This window comes from Panthera uncia (genome assembly GCF_023721935.1).
Source record: "Panthera uncia isolate 11264 chromosome A1 unlocalized genomic scaffold, Puncia_PCG_1.0 HiC_scaffold_17, whole genome shotgun sequence".
Classification (NCBI taxonomy): Eukaryota; Metazoa; Chordata; class Mammalia; order Carnivora; family Felidae; genus Panthera; species Panthera uncia.
Genome location: NW_026057577.1, coordinates 141,507,133 through 141,528,420, shown reverse-complemented (window position 1 = coordinate 141,528,420; position 21,288 = coordinate 141,507,133). Strand labels below are relative to the sequence as shown.

General features: G+C 39.8%; 1 protein-coding gene across 1 annotated transcript in view; it reads right to left on the bottom strand.

The window, feature by feature from the left end:
* The window catches only part of DNAH5 (dynein axonemal heavy chain 5), a 240,303-nt gene that overhangs the window by 117,905 nt on the left and 101,110 nt on the right, over positions 1-21,288 (bottom strand). The window contains exons 36-43 of the mRNA XM_049648271.1: positions 18,521-18,699; positions 17,715-17,902; positions 17,188-17,382; positions 13,605-13,739; positions 12,661-12,768; positions 10,435-10,588; positions 4,210-4,356; positions 1,552-1,793 (exon numbers count right to left, since the gene is read on the bottom strand). Of these exons, the coding sequence (XP_049504228.1) occupies positions 1,552-1,793; positions 4,210-4,356; positions 10,435-10,588; positions 12,661-12,768; positions 13,605-13,739; positions 17,188-17,382; positions 17,715-17,902; positions 18,521-18,699 (1,348 nt within the window). The remainder of the gene's footprint in view (positions 1-1,551; positions 1,794-4,209; positions 4,357-10,434; positions 10,589-12,660; positions 12,769-13,604; positions 13,740-17,187; positions 17,383-17,714; positions 17,903-18,520; positions 18,700-21,288) is intronic.

Sequence of the window (21,288 nt, the reverse complement as noted above, 5' to 3'; positions counted from 1 at the left end):
AACAATGTCAAAAAGAGGTTTCACACGTGGCTACTCTAATAAGCATTCTGCCCAGGGCGCCTGGGTGGCTCTGTCAGTTAAGTGTCCAACTTTGGCTTAGGTCATGGTCTCACAGTTCATGAGTTCAAGCCCCACGTCAGGCTCTGTGCTGACAGCTCAGAGCCTGAAGCCTGCTTCTCTCTCTGCCCCTCCCCCACTCATGCTCTATCTGTCTCTCTCTCCCTCTCTCTCTCTCAAAAATAAACATTAAAAAAATTAATAAGCATTCTGCCCTACATTATAGTATTTATTTAGTAAAATATCTAAGTATACAAGGCATTTAATTATAATCTAATTATAATCAATACACTCTAGAATGTACCGGTGATAAGAAAATAATATAGCTTTTCATGAATTGAAGAGACATTGTCTGAAATATTATTTCCAAGAACAAACTTAAAACGAATATTATGGCTATTGAATCTCATCAAAATTCCTTATATACAATTTTAATAAATTGTTTTCTTCAAGCTAATGTTTCTAAGATGGGCGCTCCCAAACTTTACAGGCATGAGTACCTTTTAAAAATGTCATGAATTCCCAAAGTGATAAAATTAAATCTCACTTATTCACAGTTTGGCGGGATTAGTGATTCAGCTAGGCCTTGCGATTACTCCCCAACCCACAGTGGACATCACGGGTCTAAGGAGATGCAAAGAGCCCAGAAGAAATCAATCAGAACACCGATGGCACCTGGAAGGGACAATCAGGGTTTCGATGTCCCGAAGGATACAAGATCTGCCAGAAACAGTAGCAACGAAATGCAATCACACCACAGGTCTGCAGAAAAATCAGCATGCACTGTACCAGAACACGAAAAGATCCATTTTCCTCTTTGGGTCCACAAAAGAAAGACTCCGTGCTGATTCAAAGGGGCACGTGCACCCCAGTGTTTATAGCAGCACTTTCAACAACAGCCCAATGATGGAAAGAGGCTAAATGTCCATCAACTGATGAATGGATACAGAAGATGTGGTTTATATATATATACAATGGAGTACCACCTGGCAGTCAAAAAGAATGAAACGTTACCATTCATAACAACGTAGACGGAGCTAGAATGTATTATGCCAAGTGAAATAAGTCAGTCGGAGAGAGACAGATACCATATGTTTTCACTCATATGTGGATGATCTTGAGAAAGTTAACAGAAGACCATGGGGGAAGAGATGGGGGAGAAAAATAGTTACAAACAGAGAGGGAGGGAGGCAAACCATAAGACACTCTGAAATAAACAGAACAAACTGAGGGTGGATGGGGAGCGGTGGGGGAGAGGGGAAAATGGGTGATGGGCATTGAGGAGGGCACTTGTTGGATGAGCACTGGGTGTTGTATGTAAGCAATGAACCATGGGAATCTACCCCAAAAACCAAGAGCACACTTTACACACTGTATGCTAGCTAATTTGACAATAAATTATATTTAAAAGAAAAAAAAAGCTGGGCATGAAAAAAAATTAAATTAAATTAAATTAAATTAAATTAAATTAAAAAAATGAAGACTCCACTATACCTCAAGAATAGGACTCCAATCGAGGATAGAAGAACTCATGAAAACCATTCCATTTCTTGAGACAGTAGCAGGTGAAGCGTTGTCAATGTTATGAGGTTCAAAAATGATCTTACAGTTTGGAGCCATGGGAATCCGATCACCATTGGCAAGGGTTAGAGTTTTGTTATCATCCAAAACAGAATTCAGATTTTCAATCCAGATGGCATCTACTGGACCATCAAGAACTATCCAGATATGCTCCCCTAGAATAGCCCACAAAAGGCGGGGGGGAAAAATACACACACACATATATACATATACACATAACTAGTGTACTTGAAGAAGTACTATAATTTGATATAATTTTCATTAATATTTAAATAAAACTTTGATAGAAATGATTATCTTATTTTGTCACATAGGACTTTTCTAGTTCTATCTATAGCCATTGTTTAAAGCACATAACCAAAGGAAAAAAGTCATTTGTTCGTTGAACAAATATTCATTGAGCACCTTCTATGTATCAGCACTATTCTAGGGTCTGGGGACATTACGGTAAAAATAAGACACTGTCCTGTCTTCACAGAGCTTACATTCTAAGGGGTAGAGATGATAATGAAACCAATAAGCAAATAATATGTAAGATAAGAACAATCAGGAAGAAAAGAGGATGGGGCATTGCTTTTGATAAGGTAGTCAATAAAATATTTCAGGAGAATGAAGTGATGTAGGGATCTAGAGGCAGAGTTTTCCAGGCAGTAAGAATACCAAGTGCAAAGGTCTCAAAGTGAGTACAAATTGAGGCTGTTCTAGAAAGCAAGAGTTGGAGAAGAGAAAAGGGAATGTGAGTGCCATCAGAAGGACAGGCAGAACCACGGAACTGATTCTGGCTGGTACATGTCACATTTGAGATGTCCCACACACATACCACAATGTTGTTGAGCTGGGGATTCAAGGGAGAGGTCAGGGCTGAAGATTAGAATGTAGAAGCCATTGGCTTAGAGATGGCACTTAAAACCGTGGACTGGGTATGTTTCTTCTAGGGAGGACAAGTAGACAGAGGCAGGACGTCTGAGCACAGAGCCACTTCAGAGGTCAGACTTCTGGTACAGTCTCTTTTGCAGACTCCTCCCTCTGACAGACCCCTCATGAGGCACAAGTAGAAGGACAGCAAGCAGGTTAAGTTTCCCTGATGTCAAGTGACAGAAGAGGTCCAAGAAGAAGAGTGATCAACCGTGCCAGGTTCTGTGCAAGCCGGACTAGCCTGAGAACCGACAATTTGTATCTGACAAGCTGGAGGCCATGAGCCCCTTGGAGGGGCTCCTGGGGACAAAACTGATGGGAATCACTTAAGGAGATATTTGGAAGTAAAAAAAAAAGTGACAAGCATCAGCAGAATGGTCAACGGAATGCCATCGCAAATTTCGGTATCTGGTTTAATAATTCCTCCTAATTTCTTTATCTCTAGTCTCTCTTACTGACACCATGACCAAGTTTGGAACTCTAACCTTTATTTACTATGCCACAGCTGTAAAATATTATGTGTCAAATAAAATGCTTTTAAAAATCTTAATTATGCTCAGTCGACTGAATTTAAGTAAAATGATGATCTAAATACCCGAGTCACTTAGAAAAAGTATGTTGCCTTCTTTAAAGAGGGAAAAAAAAAAAACCACTGCTTTGAGCTCCCATTCTTTGAGGTAGCACTGGGCACTGCATATGTGTTTACATAGGATTACTGGAACAAGACAGAGACAAACTTTCATTTATTTCCAGTAAAACAACAATGTCTAATGTGAGCACACTTTAGAAATTAGACATGTCCATGCCTCTTTTGACAACTGATGTTAGGTTGCTGAGCTCCGTTCCCTAAATGAGTGGCACCACCTTAAACATTTCTCAGTAGACAGTGTTCCAAAGACAAGACTCATGAAGAAATGTCCCCAGTATCTTTTCCTTCTCCTGCATCCTTCCTTCTCCCCGCAAGTGCATTCACTATGCCTTTCTCCCACTTACTCGAGAGTGAGAAAACACGAGGAGAGGAGAGTTGATATCACCTCTTCCATCTGAGCTGGTATCCCAGGAACATTGGGTTCAATTTAGAGACTCCAAAAGTAAGAGAGCATTCAGAGTGAACCACTAGCCCTTAACGAGTTTGTTCACAGGATAACCAAATACCAGTGTGCGTCTAAACAGCAATATTTGTTAGTTCGATAGAGACTTTGTTTTTGATATATGCAATTTTCTTCCCAAAGAAGCCCATTTCCCCCTGCGATTTTATAGGGGGATCAGTATTCTAAAAATAGGCTATGCTTAAATAAAAATAACATTTGTAAAAGATACAGGGAAATGGTTATGGTAAAGTCACTTTATTCAACACTATCAATTTTCCTTAACAGCTTTTTCTTTCTATTTTATTCTAAGATGTCACAGGGATACAAAAACACTTACTGAAAAGGAAAATCATTCCCTTTGTAATAACAACAAAGAAAAAAAGGTGGGAGAGGGGGATTTTAAATATACTAATCAATAGTTTCAGTATTTCAACATTGACAAATATACTGATTTAGGGCTTGCTGGTCTCCTCGTATGGAGAATACAGTTGTTCTACTAATTCTAAATAGGCACCCTAAGATTTTATCTAGAAGTACAGGTCAAAAATAACACTTCATTTTCTACCTTTCTTAGCTCTCAACGTTTTCCTCCAAAGAGTTGAAAATATCCCATCAGTCCAATCATTTGTGGCCACATCAAGTCGACCAAACATCTGTGGGGCTGTAATCGCTTTGGGATTCATCCTCATTTCCCGGTGTGGTTTTCCACAATCTGTACCAAGTAAATCCAAACTTTAAACAACGCAGATGTAGAGCAAGCCATCATTAGGTAACACTGTACTAATGGCAATGTACTGTCAGCAGGTGTTCAAAATAGGAAAAATACAAAATTACACGAAAACATTATGTCTTACTGCATTCCAAGGTATCATAATTAACATCGTTACATCTTATGGACTAACATACTTTTGTTTCTATCTTCTGTAAAAGCAAGCTGCAGGAAACATAATGGGGGTGGGGGAAGGATACCATGTTGGCATGGATGAAGGAATTAATGTAATCTGGAAGTTCTTCCAATTTCACAGCTCAAAAATCTTTTGATTTTTGATATATTGGATTAAGCCTGGTCTCTGAAATACCACCCAGAAGATGCTGCATTCTCTGCATTCCCGACTTCAATTTGCTGAGATGTGTTCTTACTCGTTTGGAAAAAAAAAAACAAAAAACAAAACTAAGCGAAACTGATGTTGCAGGAATCAAGGACTTTTCTTTTACAGCCAACTTCAAAAGAGGTCTTTGACTCTTTCACACCCTAAAACTACTCCTAAATAAGCTAGATTCTGTACATAAGGGACTGTGGTTAATAAGCAGAAAAGTGAAGAATAAGATTTAAAGTATAAAATGATAAAAATTGATGCTGAAACATTACATACTGTGCGAAAGGTTGACAAACACAGGCAAACATACGTAATAACTATGCACATTGAAAAAGGTGTTAAAACCCACTAAAACCCATTTAGAAAATTAGACCATAGTTCCCTTTTTTTAAATCACAAAAAGACTCAGGGTAATTATTTGCAGTACTTTACAATGCTGAAGGGAAACTGCATCACAACTCAGCTTCTTCAATAAATGATATCCATAAGACTAGCAAAACTATATCTTTTACCTAAAGGCCAGCAAACTCTTAAAGAGTATGACACTATTAGGGTGTCTAGGTGGCTCAGTCAGTTAAGTGTCCAACTCTTGGCTTCAACTCAGGTCGTGATCTCGCGGTTTGTGGTTTCGAGCCCTGCGACGGGCTCTGTGCTGCAGACTGACTGGGATTCTCTGTCTCCCTTTCTCTCTGCCCCCTTCCTTGCTCACTCTCTCTCTCTCTTTCTCAAAATAAATAAATAAACATTTTTTAAAAGACTATGATAGTATCATAAGTAAAAATGACTTGATCTGCTGCCCATATAAGAAAAACTATCAAAAATGATTTCATTATGGGGGCGCCTAGGTGGCTGAGTGGGTTAAACGTCAGACCTCGGCTCAGGTCATGATCTCATGGTTCAAGCCACACGTCGGGCTCTGTGCTGACAGCTCAGAGCCTGGAGTCTGCTTCGGATTCTGTGTCTCCCTCTATCTCTGTCCCTCCCTGGTTCATGTGTGTGCTCTCTCACTCTCTCTCAAAAATAAATAAACATTAAAAAAAATTTTTTTAATTATTTCATTATGGTAGTATGTAGAATTGTATCATTTCAATTTTAAATACCGTAACATTTTGGTACAGAATTATTGAGTCACTATGTTATATGCCTGAAACGAATATAACATTGTATGTCAACTACACTTGCATAATATTTTTTTAATTTAAGACCAAAAAAATGAAATACCAAAACATGTTTATAAGATCACTACAAGAAAAAAATGCTTTACTTTCAAAAGGTTGGTTAAACTAATTCCTCCTTTTATTATTATTTTTTAATTAAATCCATGTTAGTTAACATATCGTATAATAATGATTTCAGGAATAGAATTTAGGGATTCATCACTTACATACAACACCCAGTGCTCATCCCAACAAGTGTCCTCCTTAATGCCCATCACCCATCTAACCCATCCCCCCACCCAACACCCCGCCAGCAACCCTCAGTTTGTACTCTATATTTAAGAGTCTCTTATGGTTTGTCTCCCTCTCTGTTTTTATCTTATTTTTGCTTCCCTTCCCTTATGTTAATCTGTTTTGTTTCTTATTGCCACATATGAGTGAAATCATATATGTCTTTCTCTGACTTATTTTGCCTAGCATAACACACTCGAGTTCCATTCACATTATCACAAGTGGCAAGATTTCATTCTTTTTTCATCACCAAGTAAATATTCTATTGTGTATATATACCACATCCTCTTTATCCATTTGTCAGTCAATGGACATTTTGGATCTTTCCATACTTTTGCTATTGTCAATAGTGCTGCTATAAACATTGGGGTGAATGTGCCCCTTCAAAACAGCACACCTGCATCCTTTGGATAAAGACCTAGTAGTGCAATTGCTGGGTCATAGGGTAGCTCTGTTTTTAATTTTTTGAGGAACCTCCATACTGTTTTCCATTCCCACCAGCAATGCAAAAGGGTTCCTCTTCCCTACATCCTCGCCAATATCTATTGTTGCCTGAGTTGTTCATTTTAGCCGTTCTGACTGGTGTGAGGGTGTATCTTGTTGTGGTTTTGATTTGTATTTCCCTGATGAGTGATGTTGAGCATCTTTTCATGTGTCTGTTCACCATCTGGATCTCTTCTTTGGAAAAGTGTCTATTCGTGTCTTTTGTCCATTTTTCACTGGATTACTTACTTTTTATGTGTTGAGTTTGATAAGTTCTTTATAACCCTGTATCTGATATGTCATTTGCAAATATCTTCTCCCATTCCATTGGTTGCCTTTTAGTTTTGCTGACTTAAACCGAATCCTCTTAATTCTCTTCCTAGGCATTTTTTGACTGTCCCCATCACTCCACCTTCATGGATTCTGCCCTAGAGTAGGTACACTTTCTTGCTGCTGCCTCTTTATGGACTCCAGACCATCCCTCCTGTCCCGTGGCCTATTCTCAACGTTTTTTTTTTTTTTTTTTTTTTTTTTTGAGACAGAGAGAGACAGAGCATGAACGGGGGAGGGGCAGAGAGAGGGAGACACAGAATCGGAAACAGGCTCCAGGCTCCGAGCCATCAGCCCAGAGCCTGACGCGGGTCTCGAACTCACGGACCGCGAGATCGTGACCTGGCTGAAGTCGGACGCTTAACCGACTGCGCCACCCAGGCGCCCCCCGTGGCCTATTCTCTACATGGCCACAGGATGGTCTTCTACACACAGGGTTGATCATATCACTCCCCAGCCCAATGGCTTCCCATCACCTGCAAAATAAAATCTAAGTACTTAGCATAACTTACAAAGCTCCTCATGTGACACCTGTTGCACTAATTTGAATGCCCCCTAAAAGGAAAGCCTCAAACAAGGATACGGGTATGGGGAGTTTGAAGTCAGGGGAAAGAGAGAATGAAACAGAAAATGAGAGAAATCCAAGAATGGGCTCATTTGGGAGGTGGCCACAGATGTAGTGTCCCTCTGATGGACATGAGGAGGTAGGACACTTGCCTTCAACCCAACTGCTGCCACTGTTTGAGGGTATGGCTGCCTCAGGGGCATTAATGCCCACTCTCTTCCAGGCTGAACCAGTTCCCTAGATTCTAGGAAAGTCATAATGCTGAAAAACTGGGAGACACCCCTGGCATTTGTGGGAGAAACTGACCAACAGCTGCACCTGTACCAGGACAGGATCAAAGGGGTGTGGTGGTGGGCACCAGAAGCACGTACTATATATACCTTCTCACCTTCCCCACTCCCACCCCCACACACAGACTACCTTTTATCCACACCAGTGCACTTTCTGGGCATGCCATGCTCTCTGGAGTCTCTCCTATCTGCACAGGCTCTTTGTTCTGCTAAGAATGCCTTGCACCCATCTGCTACTCAACCCTCAATCTTCAGCTGAAGTGGCACCTGCTCTGTAAGCCTTCCTAGAATTCCTTAGAAAGGTTTCTGATCTCCTTTGCCTGCTCACAGCATAACTGTCCAAATCTTCTCATAGCGATTCCACGTTGACTAATAACTGTCTGGGTTATCCCGCTCCTTGAAGGCATGGCCGTTGGTTCTCACGCCTGCTTCCCCACTTCTGCTACAGAACCTAGCAGAACCTCACGTACAGAACACTAAAGATATTTGATAAATAAATACATGATGAATAAGGAAACACATATACATGGGTCTAGTATAAGTTCAAGGCAATTACCTTCTCAATCTTTGGGATAATTAGTGTTTTGGGCATTAGACAATGTTTTGCTTAAGATAACGAATGTTTGCCCTACGTGTGAAAACCAAGAACAGGTTAATCGACAGCAAGGAGTCTAATGATTAATTCATCTTTGCAAAGAACTTCTCCAAAACCAGCGATGCCGTATGGATTACATAATTTAGACATATTATACATAATGTATCACTATTGTTTAATATTTAGTACTCATTTTGTCCAACTCACTTTACCAGGTGCATTTGTAGTTTACTGTTAACAGAAGGCAGCTACACAACAACAACAAAAGTATTATTAAGCATAATTTGAGAGAGCACATCATTTTAAAGCTATATAAAAATCCCCAAACAGAGTCTCAACAGCACGTGAAAACCGCACGGTAAGTCTTGCAGGTGTGTGCTCTCAGTTTTGGCAAAGGTAAGTGAGAGCTGAGAGCACAGTTCTGTCTCAGTGTGAACACTCCGTGCTGGAGTCTTAACGTACAGAACTCGCTTTGCCCCCTAGCTGAGGGCACCGAGACTGAACCCAACACGTGCAGGACCCGAGAGCAAATACAGAGCAGTCTCCACCACCACAACTCAGCATCAGTGCACTGGAGTTTCATGAGCGGACTGGAAACCCAGCCAGGCACCTTTTCCCCGTGGGACCATGTGCGATGCAATCCAACGGCTGAAGTTCTGTGAAATTTTGGGACTCAAATCTGCCATGGCTCAGAGCTGCCTACACAGTACTTTTAGTATGGGAAACATCAATGTCCAATCAGAAAACATAGAGATAGTCACAAATGTGGCAATGCCCATAATCTTTGGATGGCCTTGGGCTAGGTAGGGAATTAGATATAAGGCTAAGGGAGATCTGGGAATTAAAGACATCTCTTGAACTTCACCAGAAAAATATCTGATTCTTGGTGGGAAATTAGTTTACGATTAGGATGATTTGGGGAGTTGAAATTGAAATTATTTTTTTTAATTTACTGAGAGGTAGCACATCGTATTAACGCATTGGGGAGTACCATGTTATAATGGGAAACGTCCGGGTTTTTCATTAGTGGGCCCTGACTTTACTGTCTTCACAACCCGTAGCATTTCTGAACTTGAAGCTCGACATTTTTGTACAAAATGGGGATGGTCAGAGCCACATCTCAAGATCATGGTGAAAATTAAATGACATAACATAAGTAAAACACATAACACAGTACATAAAGTCACTGTTTAAAATTTGTTTTCATGCAGCATTATTCATAGAAGCTAAGATACGGAAATGATGTAAATGCCCACTAATAAGAGAAAGAATTCAGGAAATGTGACATATATATATATAATTCAACCACACACAAGAAGGACATCCTGCCATTTGCAATGACATGACGACACGGATGAACCTCGAGAATGTCACGCTAAATGAAGTCAGTCACACAGGGAAAGATAAATCCTGTATGGTATCATTTATGTATGGAATCTAAAAAAAAAAGCAAACCCTGGAAAACAGATTGTAGAATGGTGGTTACCAGGGGTTAAGGTGTAGGGAAATGGAGAGATATTGGACAAAGAGTACAAACTTCCAGTTAAAAGATTCACAAGGATGAGGATCTGACGTACATTATAGCATAACGTGCATATAGCATCATGATCATAGCTAATTACACTGTATCATATAATTGAACAAGTTGCTAGATGAGTAGATCTTAAATGTTCTCACCACAAGAAAGAAATGGAAAGTAACCGTGTGATGAGATGGGGGTCAAAGCTAATGGTGGTAATCATTCTGCAACATACAATTGCTTCAAATCAATACACTGTACACATGAAACTTATACAATTCTATATGTCAGTTATATCTCAATAAAGCTGCAAAGAAGTTTTCCCCTCCAGTTCATTATTATAATACACTATCTCTAAAATGCACCCAATAATCAGTAGAGCATGTCCCTCTTGGAGCATCCAAATGTGTCACAGTGATTTAAATGTGTTGCCCAGAGCAACATAGCTTGACCACCCCCTTACCTGTCATGGCTTTCATCAAGGTGTGGATACAAGTGGTCTTCCCCGCTCCACTGGGCCCCAGGGTCATCATGCCGTGTCGCACTCTCTGTGTCTCAAACAGCTGGATAACTTTCAGTTTCCAAGGAGGATGGTTAATTAAACCAGCTTCTTCAACCTGAAAACATAAACAAAGCCCCACATTGGGCCACATCGACAGCAATCTGGACCTTCCACTGCGCTCAAACTAAGCACAGACATTGAGGAGGGGGATAGAGGAAAGATAGTTACTATTTAACGGGTATGGAGTTTCAGTTCGGGGAGGTGAAAAAAGGGCTGAACATGGGTGGTGACGATGTTTTACACAATAATGTGAAATGTACTTAATGCCACTTAACAGTATACTTAAAAATGATTACAATGCTAAATTTTAAATTATATATTTTACCACAATGAAAAATATATTGCCGGGGTGCCTGGCAGGCCCAGTCAGTGGAGCATGTGACTTTTTATCTCAGGGTTATGAGTTTGAGCCCCATGTGTGGCGTGGAGTTTATTTAAAATAAAAAATTTTTATATATATGGCATAAAATATATATATATATATATGTATATATATATTTATATATATATACGCAATTGCGTATATATATACGCTATATATGTATATATATATTTTTATATATATACGCAATTGCATATATATATATACGCAATATATATATAGTATATATATATACACACACATATACGCAAAGACCATAGGTTGAATATTCAAAATGTTATCCCAAGGCAATAAGAAACCTCTGCATTTGCCTTTGGGAATTGAATACATTTATATTAATACATCCTTGAATATATGTCTTAAGAGCAACTTAAGAATAAAGACTCATGTATCAAAATGTATTTTAAATGTTTAATTTAAAAGGTGATATTTAATAACTGGAAAACTTGGTAGCACGCCAAGTTGACTGAAATTCCATCTAAAACTCAAACTGTCTATAAATCTACTGAGTTTTTATCTGTCAAACAAACACATGAAAGTTATTCTGCCAAACACTAGTCTAAGTTCAATATTCATAATAACACTACAAGATTAGTACTGTCACTATCTTTCTTTTACAGAGAAGGAAACTGAGGCACAGAGAAGCCAAGCAATTTACCCAAGACTATTACTTGTAAAGTTACAGAGTGGGAATCCGAACCCAAGAAACTAAGCTCCATGGTCCATGCTCTTAACCATCATGCTACGCTTAACCCCACTATAAATGATGTTTTTATTTTTATTTAAAGAATTGTTGGGTAATAATCACATGTCATTTCATGCTATGTGTATGCTCTTCAGATTTTTCATATGCTACAAACTATGCTAACGTTAGTCACCTTATAAATTACTTTATACTAAGCTTTTTAGACAATTAATTCAGCCATAGGATGATAATTCATTTGCAAAATGAATTATCACTCTTACCTGATCAGATTAAGATTTTTGTATCTTGATTTTCAAAAGGAAAATATCCATTAAGTACTACCGTATTTGATTTTTGTTAGCAAATATCTTAAACAAATTGAAATGTACTTTATAAATGTGAGCCAATCACTATTTCTATAAAACTTTTCTTCCCCCTAACTCTTCTTTGCAGGAAAGTAAACTGTGGCACAAGGTTTACATGACTCGTCTTCATTCCTAGGAAAACTAGAAAAACGCACAGCTGCACCAAGTCTCATAGGAAGTCCAGACACCTAATGACTCACATAACATGGCAGATCCCCAGAGCCTGGGGAAGAAATCACAAGTGATCCTAGGCCTGGGGGAAAAGAATGACAGTTGAGGAGCCACGTGAGATCACGGTGAGTGACACTTCAGGGCGGGAGCCCCGAGATCAAAGCCATGTGGAAGCACCAGGGCCACAGACAAAGCCAAGTCGAGGAAGGCTCGCCAGCCAGCTGAGCCCCACTCGTCCCGCTCACTCATCATACTTCATTTCAGAATCTGGTGTGGAATGGTTTCCATCCACAGTGGGCCCACTAACATGTGGCCAACTAGATGTGCTTGTGGGACAGCAGGAGACTGTCTGGCTGGAGAAGCTCCGTCAACGGCGTGTAACAGCCTCTCCTGAAACAGTAGCCATCATCTTGGGTGTTGCTCTTGAAACCCACGGATCTGCAATACATCAGCTCCACCTGACACCCATGCAACTCAGGTGAAAGAGACACGGACAGAGCTGGATGTCCTTAGAAATACATTACCTGCCTACCAATCGCCATTTCCAGTTCAGGGTAACCTGCTTTGTCCAGAAGAATATTTGGGAAGAGATCTTCAATCAAACTCAAAAATAAGGGTTCATCTTCATCAATCTAAGAGAGAAAAGAAAGAGAAACTGGACCAACTACTTTGGCACAATCATAACAATGCACAGATAAACTGAAAATGCTGACCGTACCAAATTATTTTATGATGCTAAGTAAAATACCACCTTCATTGAAGTTGAAGAATATTTTCCTCATGTTTCCCATAAATTAAAAATTATCTTAGAAAAGAAAGGGGGAGGAAGAAGAGAAGAAAATGAAGGAAGGAGATGAAAGAAAAGAAAATATTGCCCATATGACAACCTCTCCATAAAATAATAATCAGTTCAGGGAATTACCACATAACCTACAATTTCTAATTGAAATTGTAAAAATAATAATTTAAATAAGAGATAGTAACAAATTCATGAATTGGAATTTGCTCCACCCTTTTATCTTGAAAAAAATATATACCATCCGTCACCCTGTACATAGATTCACTAACACTGAACAATTGATTTTCAGTCTCACCTATGAAATGAGAGAGTGTGAAATTATTACACACTTGTTAAATTTACATATAACTTCCTGCTGGGTTCTACAGACTTTAAAGAAGGTGAGATTTTAGCTCTAAAACCCAAAAGTATTTCAAGGTATTTGGAAACTTAACATGTGGATTTTTAAAAATCCATTTGAATTCTATCGAAATAGGCATATGTTAGACTAGATATGAGTTACCACAAAAGCAACGTCTGAAAAAGTCTAAAGTTAGGCTCTCCAGCACTTTGGCTGATTATTAAGCATTTTAAATGAGTATTTTAAATAAATATTTCTAAATCTCATTTGTGCTTAGTTAGCTGAACGGGTATTTAAGTTGGTGGAACATTTCCATCTGTGAACCTTACTAGTTTAGAAAGATTCATGTCTCGCAGAACACGCATGACGATTGTTGATTCCGTATCTGTGGGGTTGGCTCTTTTTGCGGCTCCCAGCGTTCGCAGAACTGACAGAATGTTCCGCAGACCAAAATCATAATGTACCTGAAGAATGTGAGGTACAGCGGGCTTATTTTCAATATTAACTTGCGTATGAAAACGATACAAACTTGACAAAAGACCTCTTCACAATAACGAACAAATGCTAATTTTCCTTTAGAAAAAAATTGTAGTTAGTGAAGTAATAAATTTTTATCAGTATATATTTTTAGAGCAAACTGAGACTATCCAAAAGAGTTCTCTCATGGACAATCACTAATTTAAGCCCTTAGATCAGAGCTAATAAATATATCTTGACAGGGAGAAAGGAATAAATTTCCTCTTAGAGTATACACGTCTCCCTGAGCCTCTTCTTAATCAGTCATCCATAGGAAAATGTCCTCATATCTCTAAAGCTAAAACTCTGAACCAGGAATGTGTGTATATATACATACACACACACACTGATAGGCAAAAAGACCGAGGTTTTAAGAAGGAAGAAAAGTAGTCCTATTCTAGGATTACCTAGAGCAGGGAAAAATAAGGACAAACCAGAAAGCCAAGCCCCAGCTTTGTTATTCCCTTGATATATACCTGTAAAAGCTCAAATCATAACAAATGTTATCACCTATAAAGTGAATAATTAAAAACTGGTTATCTAACCACTATGGAAAACAGTATGCCAGTCGCTCAAAAAATTGAAAATAGAACCACCATAGGATCCAGAAATCCCTCTTCTGAGTATATATCCAAATAATTGAAAGCAGGATGTCAAAGAGGCAGTTGCATACCCATAATGACAGCAACAGTATTCACAACAGCCAAGAGACAGAAGCAACCCAAATGCCCACCTTCAGATGAACAGGAAAATGAAAATGTGGCGTCCTTTCTTCAGTCATAAAAAGGAAGCAAATCCTGCCATATCCTCCACCACGGGTAAACCGAGAGGACATTATGCTAAGCAAAATAAGCCAGTCAAAAAAGACAAATGCTTACAATCCCATTTACATGAGGTATCTAAAGTAGGAAGATGCATGGAAACAACAAGTAGGCTGTTGGTCACCAGGGGCTGAGAGATCAGCAAGAGAAGAATTTCTGTTTAATGGGTACAGAGTTTTGCAAGATGAAAACGTTATGGAGATCAGTTTCATAGCATTGTAAGTATCCTGAATAATACTGAACTGTACAGTTACAAATGGTGATGATGGCAAACTTAATGTTATGTATGCTTTACCACATAGAAAAAAAAACAATTAGGGGCTAAGGTAACTGGGAGCAGTATGCCTCACTTCAGACAAATCATTTGGAGGATGGAGCACATAAAAATATTTGGACTGAGTTCCTGCCTTCAAGGAGTTTAAATTCTAATAGAGGTAAAAAGGTAAAAATATGAGCAAACTCACTAAAAAGTAACCATGACTTGAAAGTGCTGATGTGTGGAACTAATTAAGGAAAATTTCTCAGAGCTGGACTCAGTTAAATCTGTGGGCATGAAGTGAGATTCATAGAATGTTCACCCAGAGATCAGCACGGGGCCAACTGTTTTGGGCACGTTGGCTCATTTCATGACAACGACCTGTGAGCAGGGCTGTGGGCATGAAGAAAAGTAGAAACGAAATAGTAGAGAAGGAGGAGACAGGAGTCAGTGATGTGGGAGTTTTCTACATGCAAGAAACAGCATGGAAAAATATTTCTTTGACAGAAGAAAAAAGGAGAATGGGTGAGTAAAGGCTTCAATAAGCAGAGGAAACAAAGAGCATTTTCAGTGGAAAAGTAATTTAATTGAGCTTGGGGGTATAAAAAAATAATCTAGAGTCAAAGAAGTTTGGAATGGAGACTAGAGTAGAGAGGAACCAAAGTATTGTATATGTTAAGAGATTTTATTTGTGTTACAGTTTTATGTTTATTGCAGTGTATTATTATTTAGTGTATTCTTTCAGTAATTTTTATTTATATGTCCCAGAAATTTGTGGCATGATCCCCACCTCCTGGTGTCTATGTCCTTGTATGATCTTTTCCCTTTGAGTATGGTAGGAGCTAGGCTTGTTTTAACCAATATAATACAGCAACGATGACTGGCCATATGTGATTTCTGTTTATGTGTTCATGTGGTCACATTACATAAGATGTGTGATGGTTAATTTTATGTGTCAGTTTGACTGGGTCACAAGATGCCCAGAGAGCTGATTAACGTTATTTGTGGGTATGTCTCCAAAGAAGTTTCTGGAAGAGATTAGCATTTGAACTGGTGGACTGAGTAAAGAAGATGGCCCTCCCCCATGTAAGAGTGCACCATTCAAGTGCTGAGGACCCCAGTAGAACAAAAAGGTGGAGAAAGGATGGATTTGTTCGCTCTGCCCTACTGCTAGGCTGGGATATCAACCACTGCTGTCCTCAATGCTCCCAGTTGTCTGGCCTTCAGACTTGGACTAGAATCTATACCATCAACGCTTCAAACTACACCATCAGCTGGTCTCCAGCTTACAGACAACAGATCATGGAACTTCTCTACCTCCATAACTGTGAGCCAATACCTTATAATAAATTTCCTTACAGGTATATACACATATATCCTATTGGTTCTGTTTCTCTAGAGAATCCTAATACAAGACCATAGCACTCATCGTGCCAGAACCTTTTTCCCTTGCTGACTTTGAGAAGGCAAGTGGCCGTGTTGGGGGATCCCATGTGGCAAAGAATGGCATTCAGCCTGCAGGAACTGAGGTGGCCTTCTCCAGATGACAGCCAGCAAGAAACAGAATCCCTCAGTCTTTCAACCTCAAGTAACAGAATTCTGCCAACAACCTGAGTGAGCTTAGAAGTAAATCCTTCTCCAAACAGGGAGCCAAGACTTGACTGACGCCTTGTTACCCTCTAAGTAGAGAATCCAGCCAAGATGTACCAGGACTCCTGACCTACAGAAACCATGAAATAATAAATTGTGTATTGTTTTAAACCAGTAAATTTGTGGAGCCGTTGTCACACAGCAACAGATAACTAACACAAAAGTAATACATGATTAATCTCATGCCTCTTAACTGCAAAGGTTCATGATGTCAGAACCTGCTACGCTAAACACTACAGAAAACTTAGCAAAGAAGTTACCATTGATAAAATAGACAATTGGCAAAGCTTGGCCCAATATGTGGAAGATATTGGAAGTAAGAGGAGTAAATGATTGAGAGGTTCCTGAAAACCATGAGGACGCACAACACATATTATGATTAATGTACAGGTGGGATAAAGAGCAAGTATTAATATTTATAATTCTTTGGCTCTTAAATCAGTTCTGATAGTACTCATCTCATTTTTATGCTGTAAATATTAATTTACTTAAACGTACTTCAGGAAAGTACGCATATAAAATTGATTTCATAACGATACAACTTTGTACTTTGTATCCGTAAGGTAATCTGTCAACAACCCCAGTCTACGATTTTTCGAAATGAGCAAATCTCACTGAACAGAAAAACTAAGTATGCATAAGTCCAGAGAGACTTTCAGAACATCACACCTGCTTAGAAAGCTGCTCCTCACACAGCTTGTAGAGAGTATAAAACTTCCTGGCCAAAACGACGTTGTCAATGAAGCCGCAACTAGCCAACTTCACCCTGATGATAATCTGTCGGTCGGGCACCATCATGGCCACGGAGCGGAAGTTAATCTTCAAGTTTTCAGGAAGCTCCTGCCGTCCAGCATAGCCAGGATTCTGTACAGAAAATAAGACCCACAGATGAATGACACAGTCATGGGGCAACACACACACATTAGCACGGCACTAAAAGATTCATTATGTCCACACAACAAATCTGGACTGACAACCGAAGAACTCATTTACATATCTCACTCTCCTTTTAACTGCAGAGACTACATCACAAGTTATTAACATGAGCTTCGTTTAACACCAAAGGCCTTCACACAGGAGTTAAAATCACTGTCGCAATTTCCATTCATGAAAAATAAGTGACCTAAGACGAGGGAAATGCATGAAAGCTGTGAGATGAAGGCTGAAATTCAGCAGCTCTTCTTGTGGTTCCTTACCATGGTCAGGAAAAGTCCAAATTCAGGGTTCATAGTCACATTATCTCCATCGGTGAAAATAAAAGACTTTTTGCGCTCCTTTTTACATGTCAGAATAATGGAAATTTGCTGGGCTGCCACTGACAGAACTGGTAAATCGATACGGTTAAATTCATCAAAACAACCCCAGGATCCAGACTGTGCTAATCCTTCGAAGGGAAATTAAATAGAAAATCCAATTAGTATATAATTTCGGAAAGCCAAGGAAAAGAGCATTTTGCAGCTGCCAAGACAAGCCAGAGATAAGTCTGTTCAAAAATAAACTTGAACAAATAGATTATGCATAAAGTGCCCCCGAAATAACTCACAATATGGAGCTCTATCTGTAAACAGCCAACCTGCAGGGATAAAGGAACATTACAATGACAAGTGATGTTGACATTTGATCTGCACAAGAGTGGTTAAGATTTGGATTTTCCAAAAAGTTGTACAAAGTTTAAAAACGACACTGAAATACAGCCAGTTGTTGAAAAATAAATCTTTTTTTTTAACGTTTATTTATTATTGAAAGACAGAGAGACACAAAGCATGAGCAGGGGAGGGACAGAGAGAGGGGGGAGACACAGCATCTGAAGTGGGTTCCAGGCTCTGAGCTGTCAGCACAGAGCCCAATGCGGGGCTCGAACTCACAGACCGCGAGATCATGACCTGAGCCGAAGTTGGATGCTTTACCGACTGAGCCACGCAGATGCCCCCCAAAATAAATCTTAACCAGATAGTCTACCTTAGCTTTAAATTTCTCATCAAATAAAAAATATAACCCTCACCTTTAAAAATCCGTCCAAGTCCTCGGAAATCCATCTGGTCGGAACAATTGAAAACCACGACGTACTTCCCAAGACATCGACCCATATCTTTCGTAGTTTCTGTTTTTCCTGTTCCTGCGGGTCCAGTGGGAGCTCCTCCCATGCTCATTCCCAGAGCTTGAGCCAACGTGATATAACACCTGGAGGAATAGAACATCACTAGAACCATGCCCCCCGGCACCTAGATGACACGTCTGGGACATCACAGTAAAATGAACTGCGCACAAGACTTAAAAATGGAAAATTTAAGCCACTGTCCCTACATAACATTTCCAAAACTGCACCCTAATATACACTTTCCTTATGGATATTTGTTAAGGAAAAAGGAGGGGCTGGCCTATGGTTAACTCAGTTTGAAAACTCTTAAAAAGTTTCAACAGGCTTTCTCATGATAACATATAGCGTGAGATTCTCCAAGTGTGAAAAAATAGTACACAGCATTTCCAAAACTTACTTGGCAACGTTTTTCACAGAAATCTACCAACATCTAGAGAATAGTGTTCTATGAAACAGATTGGGAACCATTAGATCAATTCCCTTCTGGGAATCTAAGTGTCAATAATTTGATGTACTTGGGTACAAATGATCACATGAGACAAATCACACATTGCTAAATAATCATATCTTCAATCTATTTCTGGGAGTGCCTACTGTACCTTGCACATACCTTCTATTATCTCTTATCACATGATATTAACAAATAAAAGATTCTGATGAGGAAATACAAGAGTGCCTGGGAAGGAAAAAACTACCCTGATAACTCACTGATGAATCACTCAATTCTCCAGCATCACCCAGTGCTGTCAAAGTGATGAATCTACAAAGTGATGAAGTTGAGGGCTTTCCTACAGCAAACTCTATAAAGCATTCATCTGGACTTGAAAAAAATTTCAAAGGAAATAAAGTGATAGTCCAATGTGAAAGGTGGGAATAAACAGCAAGCATACCAACCAGAGGTCCTCCAGAGTCTGTATTTCATTGGAAGTGGGTTCCTAAAAAGGCAAGTAAATGACTTAGCCCTCAATGTATATGGAGCCTGGAAATGGAGAAGACAATACAGGAGGACGCCCAAGCTCACTTTGATTTTGCCTTTTAATTCAAAGTTTTATTTCCCGCCTTGCACTTTCGTCATCCCTTGCAGAGCAGTCTCTAAAAATAGTTAACACGTTGTGCTCCACCTACATTATCTTGCTTAAGCCCAGAGAATCCTGCAGGGAAGCTACTGTTGTTTTTCCCACCTTACAGATCAGGAGAAAGGCTCACAGAGATGGAATTATTTCTCTCGAGATCGTGGTAGCAGAGCCGAGATCCGAGCCTACCTGTCTGGCGGCAAGCCCTCAGCTGCCCGGCTCGAGAACACGTCCACCCCGCCAGGGTAAGAAATAAATCTCCGAGAGCTCTGACCCCCAGCTACTCTGTCTTGCAAACCCTCTTTATAACTGGGACCATTTGAGTTTATATTTGAACTGAAGCAGTAGTAAGTTGTTAGGTTGCCTAAAAGAAGTCATCCTATTCGTGCAGAAAATGAGCAGGCAAGCCAGGCGCTTTATCCCTTACTTCCTCTGGGGGGTGGGGCTTCTGTCCATCTGCTAGGCTGGCACCCGGGCTCTTCGAGGACCTGCCTTTCAGAGTCAAGCGTGCATCTGCCAGAAAATCTTCATGTCCATGTTTACTTGACCATCCCGAGTATTCTACATGCATGTGTACCTCTCTCCCTCCCTTTCCTGCTTTCCTTTCCAGTCTCTTTGCTGATTTCAAAAATGTCATCATTCAGGAACACAATTTGGACTCTGATGTGATCTAGGGGCCTGCTCCGCAGTTTTCTCTCTCTCCGCTAGGCTGACGTAAAATCTCTGTTCTCAGGAGCTGGGTCTAGTTCACATTTGTACTTCCAAATACTTGCCTAAACCCTGGCACCTAGTACTCTATGAACATTTGCTAAACAAATGGCTTGTGCCCGTCCAGCCATAGGCTCCTATCTGGTTCCTCCTATCCCAACAGCTACTGGAGTTAAAGATGCAGAATGTGGGGTGTCTGGCTGGCTCAGTAGGCAGAGCATGAGACTCTTAATCTCAGAGTCGTGAGTTCAAGCCCCAAGTTGGGCATGTAGCCTACTTAAGAAATAATAAAATAAAAATAAAATATGATTCCTTTCTATCACACCAAGAGTTTAAGAGAGAGAGAGAGAGAGAGAGAGAGAGAGATGCAGAATGTGACCACCATGCTAAACCAGCAATGACCAACCTCACGACCTGGGTCTCATTATGGTATGCAATTTAAGCAAATCTGTCACCAACATTCATAGCACCCTACACGCATTTCATCACATATAAACCAGTAGTGCTTTTGGTTCCTATTCTTAAACAGTATTGATTGCAAAATGCTGGAAAGTTTCCCAATGCAATTATGGTATGCACATCAAGAACATATTTTTCTTTGTTTCTTTTCTTGGGGGGTTTAGTTATAGACTCTGATTATAGGACGTACTTAAGGAGAAACAGAAGGAAACATTGAGAGGCACCTGGGTGGCTCAGTCAGTTAAGCATCTGACTCTTGATTTCAGCTCAGATCATGATCTCATGGTCATGAGCTCGAGCCTTGCATAGGGCTCTGCACTGGGCACGGAGCCTACTTAAGATTCTCTCTTTTCTCCCCCCTCTGCCCACCCCACTGGTACTCTCTCACTCTCATGCTCTCTCTTTCTCTCTCTCTCAAAAAAAAAAAAGGAA